This window comes from Paracoccidioides brasiliensis (assembly GCF_000150735.1).
Source record: "Paracoccidioides brasiliensis Pb18 unplaced genomic scaffold supercont2.1, whole genome shotgun sequence".
In the NCBI taxonomy this organism is placed as follows: domain Eukaryota; kingdom Fungi; phylum Ascomycota; class Eurotiomycetes; order Onygenales; family Ajellomycetaceae; genus Paracoccidioides; species Paracoccidioides brasiliensis.
Window position 1 is genome coordinate 2632841 of NW_011371358.1, and position 18012 is coordinate 2650852.

Sequence of the window (18012 nt, forward strand, 5' to 3'; positions counted from 1 at the left end):
CCTTTCCTGTTTGTCCTTTTTCTCTGGGGATTGGCGGTGGGTGGAGGACTGGATTCTTGAAAAGAGGCTTCCAAGGCTCCCATGCTACGTGCGTGATAAGCAGCGTCGTCGTCAAACTTGGCAACGCCAACACGCTCTTTTTATATAACCCCCCTGGGTTTCTCTGCCGCTCTTTACCGTCCTTCGTTCCTTCGTTCATTGACAAGTTTTCCTTTTCGACTTTGACGAACATGTTCAAACGTTCTTTCACCACAAGGGATCGGGCGGGCAAGGCCGTCAAGCCGACCAAGAAGATCTATCGTGAGCACACGAAGGTCAAGATGCAGGAGAGATTGGACAGCCCGCCGGTTGGGAAGTTCGTGAACATCGTTTTATAAATAAAAAGTCTTCATGGGAGTTTGTATATTTTATTGACCTCTCTGTGTATTAGCAGCAAAATAACCAGCCCCATAATCACCATGGTTGTGGGTCATGAACAGCGTCTTTTTGCTGCTCATGAGGATGTCCTGTCCATTTCGCCCTACTTTGCTGCTGCCTTAAAGGACCATGTCCTCGACGGTAGCGCAAAGCAGGTGGACCTGCCTGACGAGTAAGTTTTGAGCTTATAAGTTTAGTTATTGAAGGCAAAACCTAAATATACCCCTCCTTTTACAGAGAACCCGAGATACTGTCCTGTGTTCTCGAGTACCTGTACAAGGGTGACTATTACCCCCGCCTGCTCCACAACAGGCGCCGCAACTCTTGGGCGCTCGAGGACGCCCAGGACCCCTATAATAAAGGAGGCCGCGGGTCAAGCGAATCGACAATTTTCCACTCTGGTGTTGGTGCCAGTGTCCTCAGAGATACTGCTGTGTATTGCACTGCTGAGAGGTACGGCTTGGATGACCTGAAGGCTCTTGCTCTTCGGAAACAAGGCCTTCAGACTGGAATCCCTGTCGACGTGATCCTTCGATCGGCTCGGTATGCGTACGACCAAACACCAGACAGTGAGTCGCGGCTCCGCGCTCATTTTCTTGCCCTGATCATCAGAAGTCGTAAGACTTTTAAGAGGAGTGGAACCATGCAGATGGAGATGGAAAGTGGCGGCAAATTGTTCTTCGATCTTTTCGTGGCAATGTGCAACCACATCGATGACATTGTCGAGATCAGGTAAGCTCTCTCCTCCATCTACCTTGTTGGCTAATATCACCCTCTCCGCCATTGTCACCAGGAGCTTACTTAGCATTTCTATGGCCGAGAACAGCAACAACCGGTCTCCCAAAGTCATCTAAATGAGATTGCACTGAGTTTTACGGAACAGCTCGAGCGCCTAGGAGTTTAATAAATTGGATTCAGGGAGTAATCTAAACCAGAATGTGCAGTATTGACAACGAGAAGTTCTCCCGAGGTTGTGTTTTCTATCTTACGCGAAAAACATTCCCTTCTTTTCGAGGTTGGCCGCCAATTTTTGGTTTAGAAGAAAACAAACCCTCTACTCTTTTTTTAATATATCCCCCTGACGTATGCCGGCAATTTGCCTTCACGTCCCCAAACTAATCCTCCGGAAGGAAACATTTCTACAGCCAAGTCTGCGACGTCTTTCGCAACGATTTTCCTTTTCCAAGCCTTTTTGGGTTTGCTTAATGTCTTTTTTTGTTTCAACCATCTTACTACATCTGTCTATTTTTGGCATTCCGCTATTATCGCGCCTTGACAAGGAGGTGTCTTCATTGTACGATACTTCCCGGCTGCGAGGAACCTCGCATGATCAGGTTTTTTACAAGAATTTGAGAGATTCGGCCACCTCAAAATTCCTTTGCTTAGTTCTCTTGTTTCACACTCGTAAAGTCTCGTAGACAAGTTGTTGATGTATTCATACGATGCTCAACATGCCTGTTTTACTAATTGAAAATTAACTATGGAAGCACTGAGTTTCATCTGAGGTGTTTTATTGGGTTGACTCTGTTTTGTTATGTTTTAACAAGAAGGTGATCATATATTTTGAATTCCCTTCCTCAGACTCTTAAGATATGAAAAGCATGCTTGTGTTATTTCTCTGAGAATGAAGAGCACAGCTGCTCTATTGCTGCCTGATCGGACGGCAACTAGTTGGAGATTTTCTCTCTTCAATTGACTCCGTCACCCGCCTTGGCCTCTTATCTCAGGTTGCCCCTAATCAACCACCTTTTATCGATGAGATCAACACCCCGGAGCCACACATGCCCTTCCCCCAAATCTGAAAAGAACCACTCCATCTTTCTAACTAACCCTTTCACCCTTTACCCGCAGGAACATCTCATTGGCCAACTACCTTACTTGCCCACTCGGCCAGTTCGCGGCCCGCTGCAATGGACAATCTTTGGAAGTTCTACCCAAAAATTGACTCTCACAGAGTCCTCACAGAGGAGGATGTTTCCTCGTCAAGTATCGTGAAAATGGGAAACTCTGGATCAGAATGATCTGCTTCAAATAGATGATAACTGCAGAATCCAGGTGCAACTATCCACTGAAAGTCGATAATTGGAAAGCCAAGTTTGATCGGTGGCATTATCCCGTTTACCTACCAAAGAAAGGGGGGGAAATGTGTGCAAATCAATCAACCACATATAACTCCCTCCCCTTTCTCCCTATTCCCTAAGTTTTACGATACAGTTCGTTGCCGAATATCTAACAAAACACTTATTTTCTGTTATTTTCCCATTTCTGTTTGGTATCGGGTAAATTTCATCAATATCTTCAAAATTCATCGAAAAGTTACTCAGAGTTCGAGACATGTCCCGAATACAAATTTTTCTGGAAGGTTCTCGACTTTGCTTTGGAGTGCAAAGGTATTTCGTTCTGGAAATGGATGGCTCTTGGGGTGTTTAAGGAACAGCAAGAGATCATGGTGCAACATATCAATAGTCAAGTACACGCACATTCAACTACACAGGATGCTGCCAAAGAGCCGGAGTGAAGCGACTCTAATCCTGCTGCGCACAATCCTATCAAAGAGAACGGCAATTGATCCAAGGGAAACCAGGAGGTAATCTAATCGATCACCCGTTTCCTGAGCTAGCTGTTGAAATTGTTCTATATAAAAAAAACTAGAGAAAGGATTAGCCAGTATGTTCCTCCTCAAAGAGATCTTTTTAATCAATAGCTCCCTCATCCTATCCCTGGTCAAAAAGGAAGGAAAAATGGGCATTTTGCATTTCTCATTGTCACATCTAACCACTTCCATAGCACAATTCAACAACGATTACGCCAACCACACCAGAAGTGGTACATATACATTGGCGCAGGTAACAACAAAAATCTACAACATGCCTCACCTTTGCATCTCCAATTCTGGTCTTCTTGAATGCAGCCTCAGGCCAATGACAAAGTTACAACAACACGACACCCAATCCGTGAGGATACCTCCCACGCCGACTTTGCAGTGATCAAATGTTTCAAGGAAATCATTGAGCATGCCTCGCAACTCCTTGCCTCATGAAAGGGTCGTCAACATCTTGAAAAGAACCCCCATTACTCCTTCCCATGGCATCACCAACTATCTCGAGGGTCTGGCGACCCATGAGGGCCATGAGAAGGAATTATTCCGCTGCGGTTACATCTATTCTTAGGACAGACATTCAAGATTCCCACATTGCAGGCCATTGCCCTAACGGAAAATTCGCCTTGGATACCCAGTGATTAGCTATAAGGTAATGCTAACGCTTATTGCGTCTGTTTTTAAACGTCTGCATTCCTATTTTAAAACACGACTGTCACTGGGACGCTGGTGGGACAATATGGGGAGGAGACGGAGCCGTTAGGAGCGCACTTGATTGATGGTTGGTGACATATATGGTTGTGGCGACGAGAACGGAGGATTGTCCTTACTGGAACACTGTGGGGAAGTTTGAGGTGTTGAAGAGCACTGTGCTGACAAGGGTGGCGGGGTTGGATATGGATGGGCTACGGAAATAAGTGGTTGGGCAAACTAAGGCGTGCGGCGATTATAATGATTTGAAAATGGCTGTTTTAGTTGGAGAATGGGAGTCGCTGGTGATGGATAATGGCAAAATCTGGACTGATATGATGAATTTTATGCATGGTATTGTTTTTCCAAAATGAGCAAAAGCTAGGACAGTGGTTGCATGTAATTAATGCAGAGAGAATCCCATATTGAGCTTGATGCTTTTGCTTTGATAGTTACGGTTGATATCGGAATAGCTATATTGGCAACCTGATCAGCATACAATGTAACTAACTATCTGATAAATGAGGCACCAAATTCCGAGCATCAAATCTAGTAGATTATCTGAGCCGGAGATAATATTTCGTTCGCCATTAGCAATACTACACACTCATATACTGTATTAACTTAATCCAGCGGGTTCTCTGAAAACCATAAAATATTCAATATATTCAACAACCAACACGCTTAAATATTGGAAATGTTAATAAATTAAGACTATGTAATAGTTTAATATATAGTTATTTATTAGGGCAACAGTGTATAGTATGTTCAATCGTCCCACAGCCACTGCAGTGTGGTGGAGCTCACTGGAAAGACATAGCCTCAATCGGAGCTTCAACCTGCATATCAAGCTGCTGGACACGCTCATGATCTTCCTGTACAGATAAAATAGTATCCTGACCTAGATTAGCATGCCTTCATGGCCTTTTCATCATCTTTCGCTCATTCTCTGCTTGTAGAATCTTGATTTCTTGATGAAGAAGATTTATAGTCATCTGTGCAGCCTTCTCAAAATGTTGAAGATGAGATATTGAGCTGCTAGATAGCTGTCTCTTCTTAATAAGACTTCTCTACAAGTGATGAATCTTATGATCAAGCTGATGAGAAATTCGAGATGTTTAAAATGCTAAAGATATTAAGTCTTTAGCATTAACTAAAGACAAAAGTGGTGATGTTGATGTAACAGTTTAGAGATGATTTTTAACAGAACTCTCTCTATATCTAACGATTTAAGCCTTACACCAGCAAAGTCATCATAGATATTCTCTTTAGTAAAGATCTTCTCATGTGCAGATGAATAAAGAGAAAGAAAATCATCTTTATTAATATGATTGTTTTCTGCAATCATTATTTCTTCAATTGGCTTTTCACATATATATATATATATATATATTAATGATTCAAAAACATCAACATTTAGCGATTGAAGAAGATTAGATGTATAAGCAGACATGCAGATAATTGCATTATCTTTGCAAAAATCAAAATCTGTAGTCAGATAACTACTATGATCATCAAGAATAATAGCTGCTTCACACTCACTGAATAGTGTTTAGAATATGATTCAAACATTCTTCTTAGGTCAGATAGTTGAGAGAAAGCAAATATTCTGACCAATGAGGGCAGGGTATTTTGACCAGATCTCAAACCTTCCAAACAACAAGCAACGTCAAAACTATACACAACTGGTAATGAACCGCCGGCAACAACCAGATATATCTCGCGCCATACGTAGGCACGCAGGACTCCCATATAATAAAGCTGCATATCTACAGACATGCACAATTAATCGAATCCACACCCACGATACCTACCTCCCCGTAACTCCAACTCCTACTCCCCTATTCTTCCGACTTGCCTCCTTCATACACACAGACATCCGCAACCATGCTCTCTAGCCTAGCGCCCTACATGGCAAACCCTCGCCAGACCCTCACACAAGTACTCAACTTTGCCCTCGTTCTCTCTACCGCCTTCATGCTCTGGAAGGGCCTATCAGTCATCACAAACTCCACCTCACCAATCGTCGTGGTGCTGTCAGGTAGTATGGAGCCAGCATTTCAACGCGGAGATCTGTTGTTTCTGTGGAATAGGAGTCCGCGCGTCGATGTAGGAGAGATCGTGGTGTATAATGTGCGCGGGAAGGACATTCCGATTGTGCACCGGGTTATGAGGTCGTTTCCAGAGTTGCCTGGTAGGGAAGACAAGAAGAACGTGAAGAAGGGAGGGGAGGAAGGTGAAGAGTAGGTTCTATTCCTTATATGCATATAATGTTTCTATTCTGTTATTTTTTATGTTTATTTCATTTTATTTTCCATTTTGGAATGGAAATGATCAATTGCTCTTGATACTAATGAATTTTTCATCATCTTACCTAGGACCTCCTCCACCCCTTCGCAAAAACTGCTCACAAAAGGTGATAACAACATGGCGGATGATACAGAATTGTACGCTCAGGGCCAGGAGTATCTGGATCGAAAAGAGGATATCGTCGGAAGCGTCAGAGGTTATGTACCAACCGTTGGATACGTGACGATCCTTCTCTCGGAACATCCCTGGCTAAGGAGTGTTCTTTTGGGATTTATGGGTTTGATGGTAGTATTACAGCGTGAATAGTCTGGGACTTTTACATGAGAGCTCTGCTTTCTTTCAGTTGGAGAACTTCCCAACAGGAAAAGCCCTAATTTTCAAATCTGGATGGAGTTCGGACTTCCCGCTTGTCTTTCTTATGGATCTTGCTTCGTCCCACATCCAAGTTCTCTCAGTGTCAATCTCTTTCTTACCTTTGCTTCTTGTTGGCGTATATTGGGAATTTATCCCGGGGTTTGACTGAGATACTTGTCCAAACCTTGGTTTTCAAGAACCAAAAACCTCAAATCACAGGGTGGTCACAGAATCCAAAACAACCCCCGTGAATATTGGAAATAACAACATGAATGAAGATCGAACGTGCGCTTTGTGGAAAGCTGGCTTTTGTGGAGGTTTTCCCACAGAATCCGTTTCCGTGTGGTTCAACTTGGCCTTTGAGCGTGCTCTTGTTATACCTAGCTCTGTCGGGGTATGGAGTATCTTACAACCTAGGATATATCACTTTGGAGAAGCAAATAGTATCTAGACAGCCAACTGTAGAAGTCATAGAACTGCTGAGAATGAAAATTCGTAGTGGATTAGGTAGGAAACAGTAGAAAACTCCTTGAAATGAACACAAGTATAAGGAGAAAGCCTGCAACACAAACCAACACGATGTTGGGCTGCAAACAGCTATAAATAACTCCCAGGAGGAAATGTTGGCAACAATGTTGGTAGAATATATGTCTCATATTGCTGGTTCAACTCCGAGAAACAACAATCTGTCTCCATTTTCGGCCTCGACAATTCCACACATAGCTTGGTGGGATACAGTTGAGCCATCGAAGAATTCCCCGAACTTAAGCACCTGTCCAATAATCTTCCCGGTCCTGCTTGGGCAGAAGGCAGCAACAGAAATAACTCAGAGCCTCACACACGAGCTCACTAACTGCAAACTGCAACACTCGATTTCTCTTTGTATCAGTCCATACTCACACATACGTCTTCTGTCGTGGAGTTTAAACCAGTGCCAAAAATGGGAAGCCAAAAGCGTATTGCCAGGGTAAGTTCCAGCTCTACCCCTCCCCCGCATTCATCTGTCCAATCTCGTATCTCTCAACACACCGGTCCGGTGAGAATATGCTTACGTTCAGAATCACATATATAGGAGCTCAATGAGCTAATGGAATCGCCTCCAGCTGGTATATCTGTCAACCTTGCGAATGACTCGGACCTCTACAACTGGAAAGTGTCCATGCAGGGCCCCGAAGCCTCCCCGTACAAAGTCTGGTCCCACGGCCAAAACCCAAAACCTGAACTCGCGACATTTCCCATTTTCTCCGTAAAATAAATAAATATATCAAAGAAATAACCTGAGCTAACTTGATATCTCTCTGCGCATAGGGCGGCAAATTCACCATAAACCTCTCTCTCCCGACCGATTATCCCTTCAAACCCCCGACCGTCTCCTTTGGTACCAAAATCTACCATCCAAACGTCACCAACGACGACAAAGGGAGCATGTGTCTCGGGATGCTCAAATCTGACGAGTGGAAACCCTCTTCGCGGATCTCTGCCGTCCTGGAATTTGCGAGACAGTTGCTTGTTGAGCCGATGCCAGATGATGCTGTTGAAGCCCGAATTGCGGAACAGTATCGCGATGATCGTAAGAGGTATAACGAGATTGCTCGGGACTGGACGAGGAAGTATGCCATGGGTGGGGCCGATTGATGGATGAAAAATATAATGTGGAATGGGTTAGATATATTGCTATAAGTGCCTTCAAAGGGAAATGGGGCGCCTTCTTGCGAGGAAGAATTTATTGGCTGGTTGGGTGGGTTGGTCCGTAATGGCTGTTACGGATTCCTAATACAATACATTCTATGTGACCTGTGTTATTTCATGAAGGGTTTTCAATGGTGGAAATCATGGCCCGGGTCTTCGGGTTTTTCTGTGCATCTCATCCATGAAATCCGGAGAGGCTTATCACGATTGCATCGTCCTCCAGGTGGGCTTTACATATCAAGTTTACAAAGCATATTCTCGTTCATCTTTTTTTGCAGTTGCATTTATGGAACTTTTGGTGTGTTGGCGTTTTGTCCCCATTTGCGATCTAGGATTCCAATAGATAGATAAACCATAAAAGAGTTTATGTCTTGGGTGCTCAGCAGAGTTCCTTAACTTCACTTTTTAATTAACGTCCCTTCATGTCACAGATGCTGGTGTAAGTTGCAGCAGTGGGAGGCTGTGATGGACTGAGCTATGAGAGTTCAAAGTGAGCGCATTTCTGGTTTCCAAGGTAGTTAATAAGAGAAGTGCAGAATTGAAGACAGCTTGGAATAGGAAAGTTTTTTCAGTGGATGAGTAGGTAGTTTTGTAGTATAGCTGGAAGCCTTTCCTTCAAGGATGGCACAGGATATGGGGAATGTCTTCGTAAGAAACTGAACTAGCTATCACAATCTCTAATTTTATAAAACCAAAAAGAGATAGAAAAGCCATAATCAAACGTAGGTAAAACAATCAAGAGAGGTAATATGCATCGTTACGCCTGCACACGCAGATTAAGCAGCCATAGGCGCAAGTGTAATGAGTTCTAAAAAAAAAAAAAATTCAACGATGTCATAAAATGACGTATTCCCGTATTGGAATCGATACAACCAAGGGTATTCGCCTTCAACAGGCAAGATATCATGCTGACACTCCCAGAAATCATTCATTAGCAAATGTTGGAAGAATAGCCTTTCCGTTCAGTTTCCTGGGTAGCTCATCATGATGCACTTTCGAGCCCTTGCCCCATGTTCGAGCAAACCTCTCAAAGGCCGCTGCCAGACGTTCAAAAACCGGCTCAACTTTCACAGCCCACGCATTAGCGATTGCCAACAACACGGCAAAAAATACAGGAAGTGCAACTACCAGTATACCCTTCGTTGGCTCGGGGATAAGGGGCGGCGCATCGAACATCCCATCTTGATAACTCTTCCCATTCGAAGTCCACATCAACACTGATGACCCGAAAGTTAGCCAAGTGAGACAGGTTCGGATAAGAGTGCCGTGTAGGAGGTAAATTGGGTAGCTCAGTCTGCCCAGCCAGAGGAGGTAGGGTCTTGATAGCGCTCGGCGCATGGCGGGTGAACAGACGATGGCGAGGCAGAGTAGTTGGGCTCCCAAACCTGACCAGAAGCGACCGAGGGACGCCCCTGGTGGAAATATGCGCATGCCTAGATGCATGAGCTGCCGTGACCAACGGGCTTGTTCAGCATACTGATCTGGGTAGGAGCACAAGTAGAGGCCGAGAATTGCAAAGGGGTAAGGGAGGATGTTTGCTGATTTAGACGTTAGATGTGGTAGGGTGTGGAAGGACACCTCGGCTAGGATCATGCCGGCGAAGACGTTTATCAAGACAATGCCTATACATAGTGTTAAGTGCAAGGAGGACGCAGGTAACAGGGAAAGGATAGCGTTGGGTGGAGAAGTTAAATGTGTGGAATTGGTGGTATCCCAAAGCTGGGATTACGTACTATCATTTGAAACCCAACACCAGAGGTATAACAACAGTTCTGCAGTTACCCGGAACGGGATCGTGGTGTTTACGGTGGCCAGCAATACCGTGAAAATCACCATTGACCCCCTGAGGAGATGCAAGAGTGCCCACTGCGGCTGGTCATACCAATTCTCTCCATGTACCCATGTGGATATCAACTCATTAACCAGATCCGCTACGGCCTGGCGCCATGAAGCACTTGGAACCGGAGTTGTAGTCTGCAGCCAAAAGGCATCAGATCTTTGTGCCAAGTAGTAGAAGTTCAACTGACAGAGTAGCCATGATATGACCGTCACGACTGCAGCGGGGATCACCAGTCTGCTGGGTCTTCGGAGAGAGCTCGTGGAAAGTGTAGATAGGGCATCGTGAATACAGCCAGCCCGCGATAGCTGGAGAGCCCGAAGAGAATTACAAAACCCCAACAGCATGAAGAATATCGAGATAAATGCATTTCCCTGAGCAATCAAACGAAAGAATGGGCGTTGAAACAGGGTGGCCGGGCCGTCTTGTCACTTGGATGGCGGAATGAGACTCCGCGCAAAACACAGTGTAATATGACTTGCAACTACATATATCGATGCGATGCCGCGAAGTCCCTATACCAAAAAATAAGTAAGAGTTCCTCCAAAAAAAAATTAAAATAAAATAAAGCTCGAAGTATAGAGAGGATATGGTTTTTAACCAGGGATTCCTGCCTAGATGCCATACAGGAAGCGTTTGAACATACATCTGCCCAGCTGGTATCAGGTACCGGATGATGAGAAGAGGATCTCGATATTTTACTTCCCATGGCGTTCCTGAACAGCGTGTAGCTGCGGGGCCAACCTTGGAAAAGTCAAATATATTGCGTAGCACGCATGGATAGACAAAATTCCCACTTATACATGAACTGAAATTCATAGAAGGACATAGTTATCATATATAAGAATAGGAGAGAAAAGACAACAGCAAGCGCTCACCTGAAAGGCTATGTATGTATTACAACTTTTAAGCTGCAAGCATCAGTGCGGAGATAAGTATCTTGCCATTGACCCATGGGCCAAGTATCAAAGAAATCGCTGGATCAAGTCATTGAAAAACAAACCAAGAATTAATGACCAATTAACGTTGCGGGTATACTATTAAAATTCTAGAAAGAAATCTGGAAACATTCGTTCCAATGTCGTGCTCGTTGGGACAATGAAATATTGCTGATGATCAACCAAAGAGCAAAAGCCAAGGCCAGAGATGTGCATCAGATGGACAAAGCCAACTCAGGGGACAAAGTGGCAGTGATGGAAGTGATTTCAACAGAAATGAATTAGTGGTTATACAAGAGTATATGTTAAGGATTGCACAGCAGTGTATACTGGCATTAGTTGATTGTGAATGAAATGCAGGACGGCAATCAAAAGTTGTGTATTTCCCAATGAAGCCTCTGCATCGTGATGTGTGAACAAATGAGTCTTGGAAAAAGTGATAATTTTTGGGAATGATGCACCCATATCTTCACATAAAATGACAATCTGGAGATCAGCACTTATCCCTCATAGTCTGAGGATTGACTGAGAGGAATAACTACCTCTATCTCTTAAAGTTTTAATTATATTTACTTCCTTCTATAATTAACAGGGGTTGCTCGATGTTTGAAGTGCTCAAGCAGAATAATGCAATGTTCCTGAATAAGTTAACTAATAAAAGTAAAAAATTCCAAGTTGAATGTTTAACTGCTTGTTGCATTATTACATACAAACCTTACATGGATCGATTGGTCCCGCTCTTTTCTCGCTGGGTCGAAAAGTTTGGAAGCGAACGCGATTCCACATGGCAGGGATCCGAAGACGGAATCCAATTTGCGCGCAAGCTGAAAAGACATGCATGCATTGTCGCCGGCAGATTTTGCATAATTTGAAATGGGTCACTCCAAATTTTATTTTATTTTATTTTTTTCCCCTCTCCTCAGCATACCTCAGCTCACACCGCCAGCATGCCCATACAGCCGTTGTTTGAGGGAAGAACTCGAGGTGGAAGATTCGGCGATGAGTGGATGTTCCCCCAAGCGTCAATCAAGCATTGCTTGTACCGGCACGTGGGCGATGAAGAATGCATCAATTCAATGCGTTGAGACTTGTCACAAACAGTAAAGGCGTTGAATTATATATCTGTTTAAATATCGTATGTCAGTGAAGGATAAACTCAGATTGGTTGGTATTAAGATATGTAGTTAGCATGGTTTTTGAGGCGTTTATATTCTAACTTGTTTTATATTTTGGCTAAATAACTAACATTAGTTAACTTATAGTTAATAATATTATTAATATTAAAAATTAAAATTAAAATAAATAAATAAAATTAGAAAAAGGGTTTGTCTCTGAGTGACGTATTTGCAGCGTTATACTAAGGATATATAGTTGGCACATTCACGGCATGGCATAACTAACTAGCCATGGGTATTATTAAATTTTAGAATTGGTAGTCCAATTAAAAAGCGTAAGCGTCAAAATACTCACAAAAAGCCAGTAAAAACAACAATGATGGCGCCGGTGGCTCTGAAGCCTCCTGATCCGTATCCTTTAAATTTCAATGGAAAATTCAAAGATTCTTTTTACGAGTTAAGATGAGGCCGAGTGGAGGAGTTACAATATCAGACTCTTAGTGGATGAAAATAGCCGAAGAGGCTCAACCCAGTGTCTTGGCAACCGAGGCCTAGTTCTGCAGTAATTCAAAACAAACTCTGCCTTCTCAACGACCGCCTCCATCCACCTCCTCAATTCCCCGATTTCCTTTGCTATCCCGAGACTCTTGGGTTGATGGGACAAGTGCTCTATTTCCATTGCACTCTGGCTGGTCCTGAGAACCTCGATCGCGAGCGTTGTAACGCAGGATCCGTCCCGCTGGATCCTTCCCGCTGCCTTTCCATTCTTTTAGCCCGTTTGCCCACTTTTCAGAACCACCACCAAGAAAGCAACGTCAGCGCAGCTTCTTCGACTTCTGATTTCTCCCACGCTCATTTATAAACCATTTTTTACGAGTCCATGCTTTGGCAGATCATAATTGCTATATTTTTGATTGCTGTACTGGGGGGGGTTAGCTAGCGTAAGAGTCAATTGACACCCAAAACCAATGTCCAGCACGAACATCCACTTCCTTTGTGGCAATGGTCACACAAAATGGAGATGCCAGGTATCATCCTCCCGATAGCAGAGTCAATGTCAAGAGACCTGAAAATAATCGAGGCGCCATTCCGCACCCATTGGCAATTACTGCGTCTTCCACCACGCCCCGAACTGCTGGGCCCCCAAGTCCCTACCGAGCATATCGGCCTGGCAGACCTCCTGCATGCCAGCCTACGATTCCCAAAGCCTCACCAACACAACCTAATTTCCCCTATGTGCCCCAAATGTATCGATCACCTACATTCCCCAATTCTACCGAACCAGACAACCAGTCGTCATGGCATTCCCGGACCGAGATGGAAAGGACGCAGACCCAACAAAGCAGGAACCCTCGAATCGGTCTCAAACCCTCTGCGTCGACAATTGATATGCGTACAAGACAGCACTCGCAATTCCGACTAGATAAGCTCTCTTCTAGCTCTAGCCCGGCAATGCCCCGTTTCCCACACCATTATCATTCACCAGAGTTGCACATTGACTGCGAGGTGCGGTCCAGTTCCCAGTCTGCTTTGACATCATCGAGTATAGATCCAACTAGCAGCACCGAAAGAAGCAGTATTGTCACGAAAAACAGTTCAGTGACTGATTTGTCGCCTGACGAATTAGATATGGATGGAGGAATGAGTGTTGACGATGCCATATCAATGTACCTGGATGGTTTTACGGACGACCTCCCGTTGCCGCCTGTCCCGACACCCAAGCTCGAGTCATCAATAATTGAGGCTCCAGAGCTCGAAATGCAAGGCGAGGGGTATCAGGGATCCGTAGCGATTCAAGCTGACAACGGGCAGGGATATATAGAGTCCCGAGATGACGAAAAACTAAGATCTGAAGAGCTCCAAGAGGCTATAAATAGTGACATGCCGGAAATAGCAATCCCTGTCGCAGTCGAAGGAAAATCAAAGGACTCCACTTATCGATATAAACGCAAAAAACTTGTAATTCCTCCTGCGCTTCCTGGTGTCGTGCCGCCACCACGCTCACATGCCAACGCCCTGCGTGATCAATATGGTTTTCAGAGGACATCCTCTCACATTTCAACGAGCGACTACGAGGCTTGGAATCGTTCCTATGTGGCGTATCAGGAGACCAGGAAGCAGAAGTGGGAGGAACTGTTAAAGGAGGTAGATTTGCCTTCTGTTGATCCTGTCACTTTTCCCCCGAGATCTCCGAAGGTCAAGCGCTATGTCAGGAAAGGTATACCCCCTGATTACCGCGGGGCCGCTTGGTTTCACTATGCAGGAGGCTACGGCCGATACCACAAAAATCCTGGTAGGTATAACCAATTGGTCAAGGCCGCTCTTAACGGACCTTCAGATGATGACAAGGAGCATATCGAGCGGGATCTCCACAGGACATTCCCGGATAACATTCACTTCAAGCCGGATTCTATACCCGGCGCAGAGTCAGACTTGTCCCCGGAAAGCGGAAGCAGTAACCCAAAATATCTCTCCAAAGCACCTGAGGCGGAAATTATCCAGTCGCTGCGTCGTGTATTATATGCATTTGCGGCACATAATCCCAAGGTCGGTTACACTCAGTCGCTTAACTTCATCGCAGGGATGCTTCTTCTCTTTCTTCCCGAGGAGAAAGCGTTTTGGATGCTTGACATCATTACCTCGACCTATTTGCCGGGAACTCATGAAATTAGTCTTGAGGGTGCAAATATCGACCTTTGGATCCTTATGGTAACATTAAAAGATTCATTGCCTGCAATTTACACAAAAGTTGCCAGCACAACCCCAACAACCGGCAAAATCAAGCCTCCACCCATCAACACGAAAACACGACTACCCGACATTACGCTTGGTCTAACAAATTGGTTGATGTCTATGTTTATCGGTAGCCTGCCACTTGAAACCACGCTGCGCGTGTGGGATATTTTCTTCTACGAAGGGTCTAGAACTTTCTTTAGAGTTGCACTCGCGATCTTCAAAAGCAGTGAAAAGGAAATACTTGCTGTCAATGATCCTATGGAAATTTTTCAAATCGTGCAATCAGCCCCGAAAAAACTTTTAGATGCGAGTTCCGTCGCGGACGATTGTTTTGCGCGTCGGTTCAGGCTCTCCCAAGCCCGTGTCGAGGAACTGCGAGCCGCGCGGAGAAAGGCAATAAGGGAGGATAAAGGCCGACTTTCTCTGTTGTTGTCCGGTAAAGGGAACCTCCAAGCTGGATCCAATGAACCCCCCTCTAGTGCGCGAACGAGTAGCCCGCGATCCACTGCTTGGAAAAGCCTAAAAAAGCATACATTTAGATGAGATGATACCCCACCCCTTTCCGCTTTCTTCCGTCTTTGCTTTCTTCTATCTTTCTTTCGCACTCCCTTACCCTCTTTGAATATTATTTTTGGCCATTGCGCCTCACTTTCTTTATCCCGTAAAAATGCGCTAATGCCCACATTGAGAAGAGAAAGAAAAGTATTCCATTTCTTTTCTTGAGCTATTTTGAACTGTCGTTATCACTCTACTGGGTGTTGTTTCTCCTTTTCCCCCAACATTCTTATATCGGTAGTGCATTTCCTTGGCGCTAAGTTAAACACTTCAGAGCCTGGACAAAAGGTTTTTAAGACAGGTATTGCATACGAGCGAATAACAAGTTCTCCAAAAAGCCCAGTTTTAGTTACTAATACTCGATGTGTATGTTATTCGTGCAGTTCATCTTCCGGCTTTCCCTCATTCCTCCTCAGATGCCGCTCTTTTTTTCAACATTTTCCTCCCTATTCCCTTCAGATCAGTTCCTCCCGATTCACAATCTGCAATTGAATACTTGCATAGCTCTCTATTTTCTCTTCCTTCCAAATTCACATATCTTCTTTTTGTTCATTATAACCTTCATTCATTCTTTCTTTCTTTTTGAGAGCCGTCATTACGATTTCACGATGTGTATAGATGCAATTGCCTTCTCATGTGTTTTTGTTCTACGCTACGCCAAGAGTCATTCCTCACCCAGCGCACGTCTTCTATAATTTCCCTTGTTTTTACTTTCCACTCTATTTCTGTCTATGTGTATCTCCGTATATTCTTTTCTGGGTGCCCCGCCATCGTTTGTATATACTTAAACGATAAAATACAAAGTATTATTTTGATTTGGATATAAATAACCCCTACGTACCCCATTTGACTTTCTGCGGCCAGATGATGATGGGCTGTGCTGAGTCTTGCCCCCTCTACTGATTTACCTGTTAATGCAATCTATTCAGCAAGTGTTCACTTGCGTCAAGCCCCAGAGGACATCTTGTTAAAGGCACTCCTTATCAATCCAACTTTGATCCCTCGCTACCGAGGACAACCTCACGAACATCGACGAATCTGTAAGTGGATATTCGCGAGATTTGCTTGCAAGGTTTTGCAGAATGTTAATCCACCATTAGGTTCCGCTTCTCCCTATTTTCTCCTGCCTTCCTACGTCTTTTAATCAGTGATAGCTTTTTGTTCCATGAAAGAAAACTGAGTAGACATCTCAACATACCTTCAAAATCTAAATTATCAACAGTCTTCAATTCGCCTGAGATATGTAACAGATAGCTAGAAAAAGATATTATGTAGCTTCATTTTTCAATTCTATTATTTCAACTCCGCAAGTCAAAAACTCTGATGGAACTTGATCTCTGAGGTTTCTTCGACAATCAGCTCTCCAGACACTCCAACAAGGGCGGCTACCACGAGACACAGACTAATCGATAATCACATATGCAACTATCAGTGGCATCTAAGCAAAACGAGCGTAAGCGTGAGCATCCGATTTTTGCTAAAAGCCCCCATCAAAAAGCCCAACGCGACTCGCGAAACTTCAACTAGAAGGTGGGGAGGGCCATAGCAAGCCCATTATCCAGTAAGCTTTTGTGTGCCCGGGATATAGCTATTAGATACCGACAACGACAACGACAGTGCCCTTCACATGGTAACTTTTTGGAATGTAGTTCAGCAGCCTCCTATCTCAACTCATCCCACTGGTGCTCGGTTTGCAATGTTTAGCGATAATCTACAGCGTATGATGATGATGGCGATGATGAACACCACAAGTGGGGAATGAATCCATCGGTTTCCGGCTCTCTGCACGGAAAGAAGGAGAAGAATGCAGGAGTTTGTTGCTGCATCCTTACTTGATTGAACCTTAAAAGCTACGACGACCCTAAGTTCCGGCAGACATTGTCTTGTGCGTGAGAGCTACCAGAACCCCATCCAGGGGGATATTACTTCCAACTGCGGTACTGAGGTACCGAACTCCTCGAGATCCTTGAAACAGGGAGATTCCATGTTTATCTCGAATGTCTGGTAAATAGCACAGATATAAATATATATATATATATATATATATATATATATCGAATGTTGGGGTACTTGATATGTAACCGTGCGTGTCGCTTTGAAGAGCGCCTTTGCGTGATGCGAAAAATTCTCCTCTTTTTCCGCATCTCGGCAGGAAGACACATGTGCAGGTAATAATGGTCATGGTGGATAATAACAGAGGAAAATGGAAAAGAATCCCGACGGGGAGAAGAGTTAAATGGCGAAGTTAAAACACAACCATGGAATTAGGAAGCAAAATTCGTATTTGTCAACCTAGGTGGTTTTGCTGTCATCGTAGAGCGCAACAAACTTGCAAGCTGCAGTCAAAGCTGCCGGAACCGGGAGACTTTTTTACAAAGACCCAAGGATGGGATCACGGAAACGCCCCACAGCTACCGCACAACTATCAAATCAACATCCGTACCACATCTTCTCTATAACCGTGGTAGGGAAATGGAGCCATTGATACGACCATTCGCTGTGATTATCTATGAAGGCAGCCGGGAGAGGGACCGGATGTTGCTCGAGCAACGGAGGAGTTCGGCAAGGTTCGAGCAGTCAAAATCCGAGGACAAGTCCCCATCGCGTCATTTGATGGGTAAAGAAAAAGTAAACTTCATTCACCTCTCGGTCACCTTTAACACAGTTAAGCTGCCACTTGGACGCCGCAATGGGATGAGAGAAACGCCAGAAAAACGTGGAAATCGGGCCTTGAAACATGATTGATTCCATTCGACTCCCAACGAGCCTGAT

The 18012-nt window shown here is 44.3% G+C and overlaps 6 protein-coding genes across 6 annotated transcripts; 5 read left to right on the top strand and 1 right to left on the bottom strand.

Moving 5' to 3' along the window:
• Positions 1-230: 230 nt before the first annotated feature.
• PADG_00806 (uncharacterized protein) lies at positions 231-1153 on the top strand (the record flags this gene model as incomplete). The annotated part of the gene is made up of 3 exons (XM_010757686.1): positions 231-355; positions 434-589; positions 655-1153. 3 exons carry the CDS (start codon positions 231-233, stop codon positions 1151-1153), a joined length of 780 nt encoding a protein of 259 aa, XP_010755988.1.
• A 4440-nt stretch (positions 1154-5593) lies between these two features.
• On the top strand, positions 5594-6322 carry PADG_00808 (signal peptidase I; the record flags this gene model as incomplete). Its single annotated transcript, XM_010758199.1, has 2 exons — positions 5594-5949; positions 6085-6322. The coding sequence occupies 2 exons, from the start codon at positions 5594-5596 to the stop codon at positions 6320-6322; spliced, it is 594 nt and encodes a 197-aa protein (XP_010756501.1).
• Positions 6323-7310: 988 nt separating this feature from the next.
• PADG_00809 (uncharacterized protein) lies at positions 7311-8005 on the top strand (the record flags this gene model as incomplete). Its single annotated transcript, XM_010757687.1, has 3 exons — positions 7311-7337; positions 7443-7559; positions 7679-8005. 3 exons carry the CDS (start codon positions 7311-7313, stop codon positions 8003-8005), a joined length of 471 nt encoding a protein of 156 aa, XP_010755989.1.
• A 978-nt stretch (positions 8006-8983) lies between these two features.
• On the bottom strand, positions 8984-10243 carry PADG_00810 (uncharacterized protein; the record flags this gene model as incomplete). Its single annotated transcript, XM_010757688.1, has 2 exons — positions 8984-9681; positions 9793-10243. The coding sequence occupies 2 exons, from the start codon at positions 10241-10243 to the stop codon at positions 8984-8986; spliced, it is 1149 nt and encodes a 382-aa protein (XP_010755990.1).
• Positions 10244-12951: 2708 nt separating this feature from the next.
• PADG_00811 (uncharacterized protein) lies at positions 12952-15228 on the top strand (the record flags this gene model as incomplete). Its single annotated transcript, XM_010758200.1, has 1 exon — positions 12952-15228. The coding sequence occupies one exon, from the start codon at positions 12952-12954 to the stop codon at positions 15226-15228; it is 2277 nt and encodes a 758-aa protein (XP_010756502.1).
• Positions 15229-16998: 1770 nt separating this feature from the next.
• On the top strand, positions 16999-17985 carry PADG_00812 (uncharacterized protein; the record flags this gene model as incomplete). The annotated part of the gene is made up of 2 exons (XM_010757689.1): positions 16999-17052; positions 17509-17985. 2 exons carry the CDS (start codon positions 16999-17001, stop codon positions 17983-17985), a joined length of 531 nt encoding a protein of 176 aa, XP_010755991.1.
• Between the last annotated feature and the right edge of the window lie 27 nt (positions 17986-18012).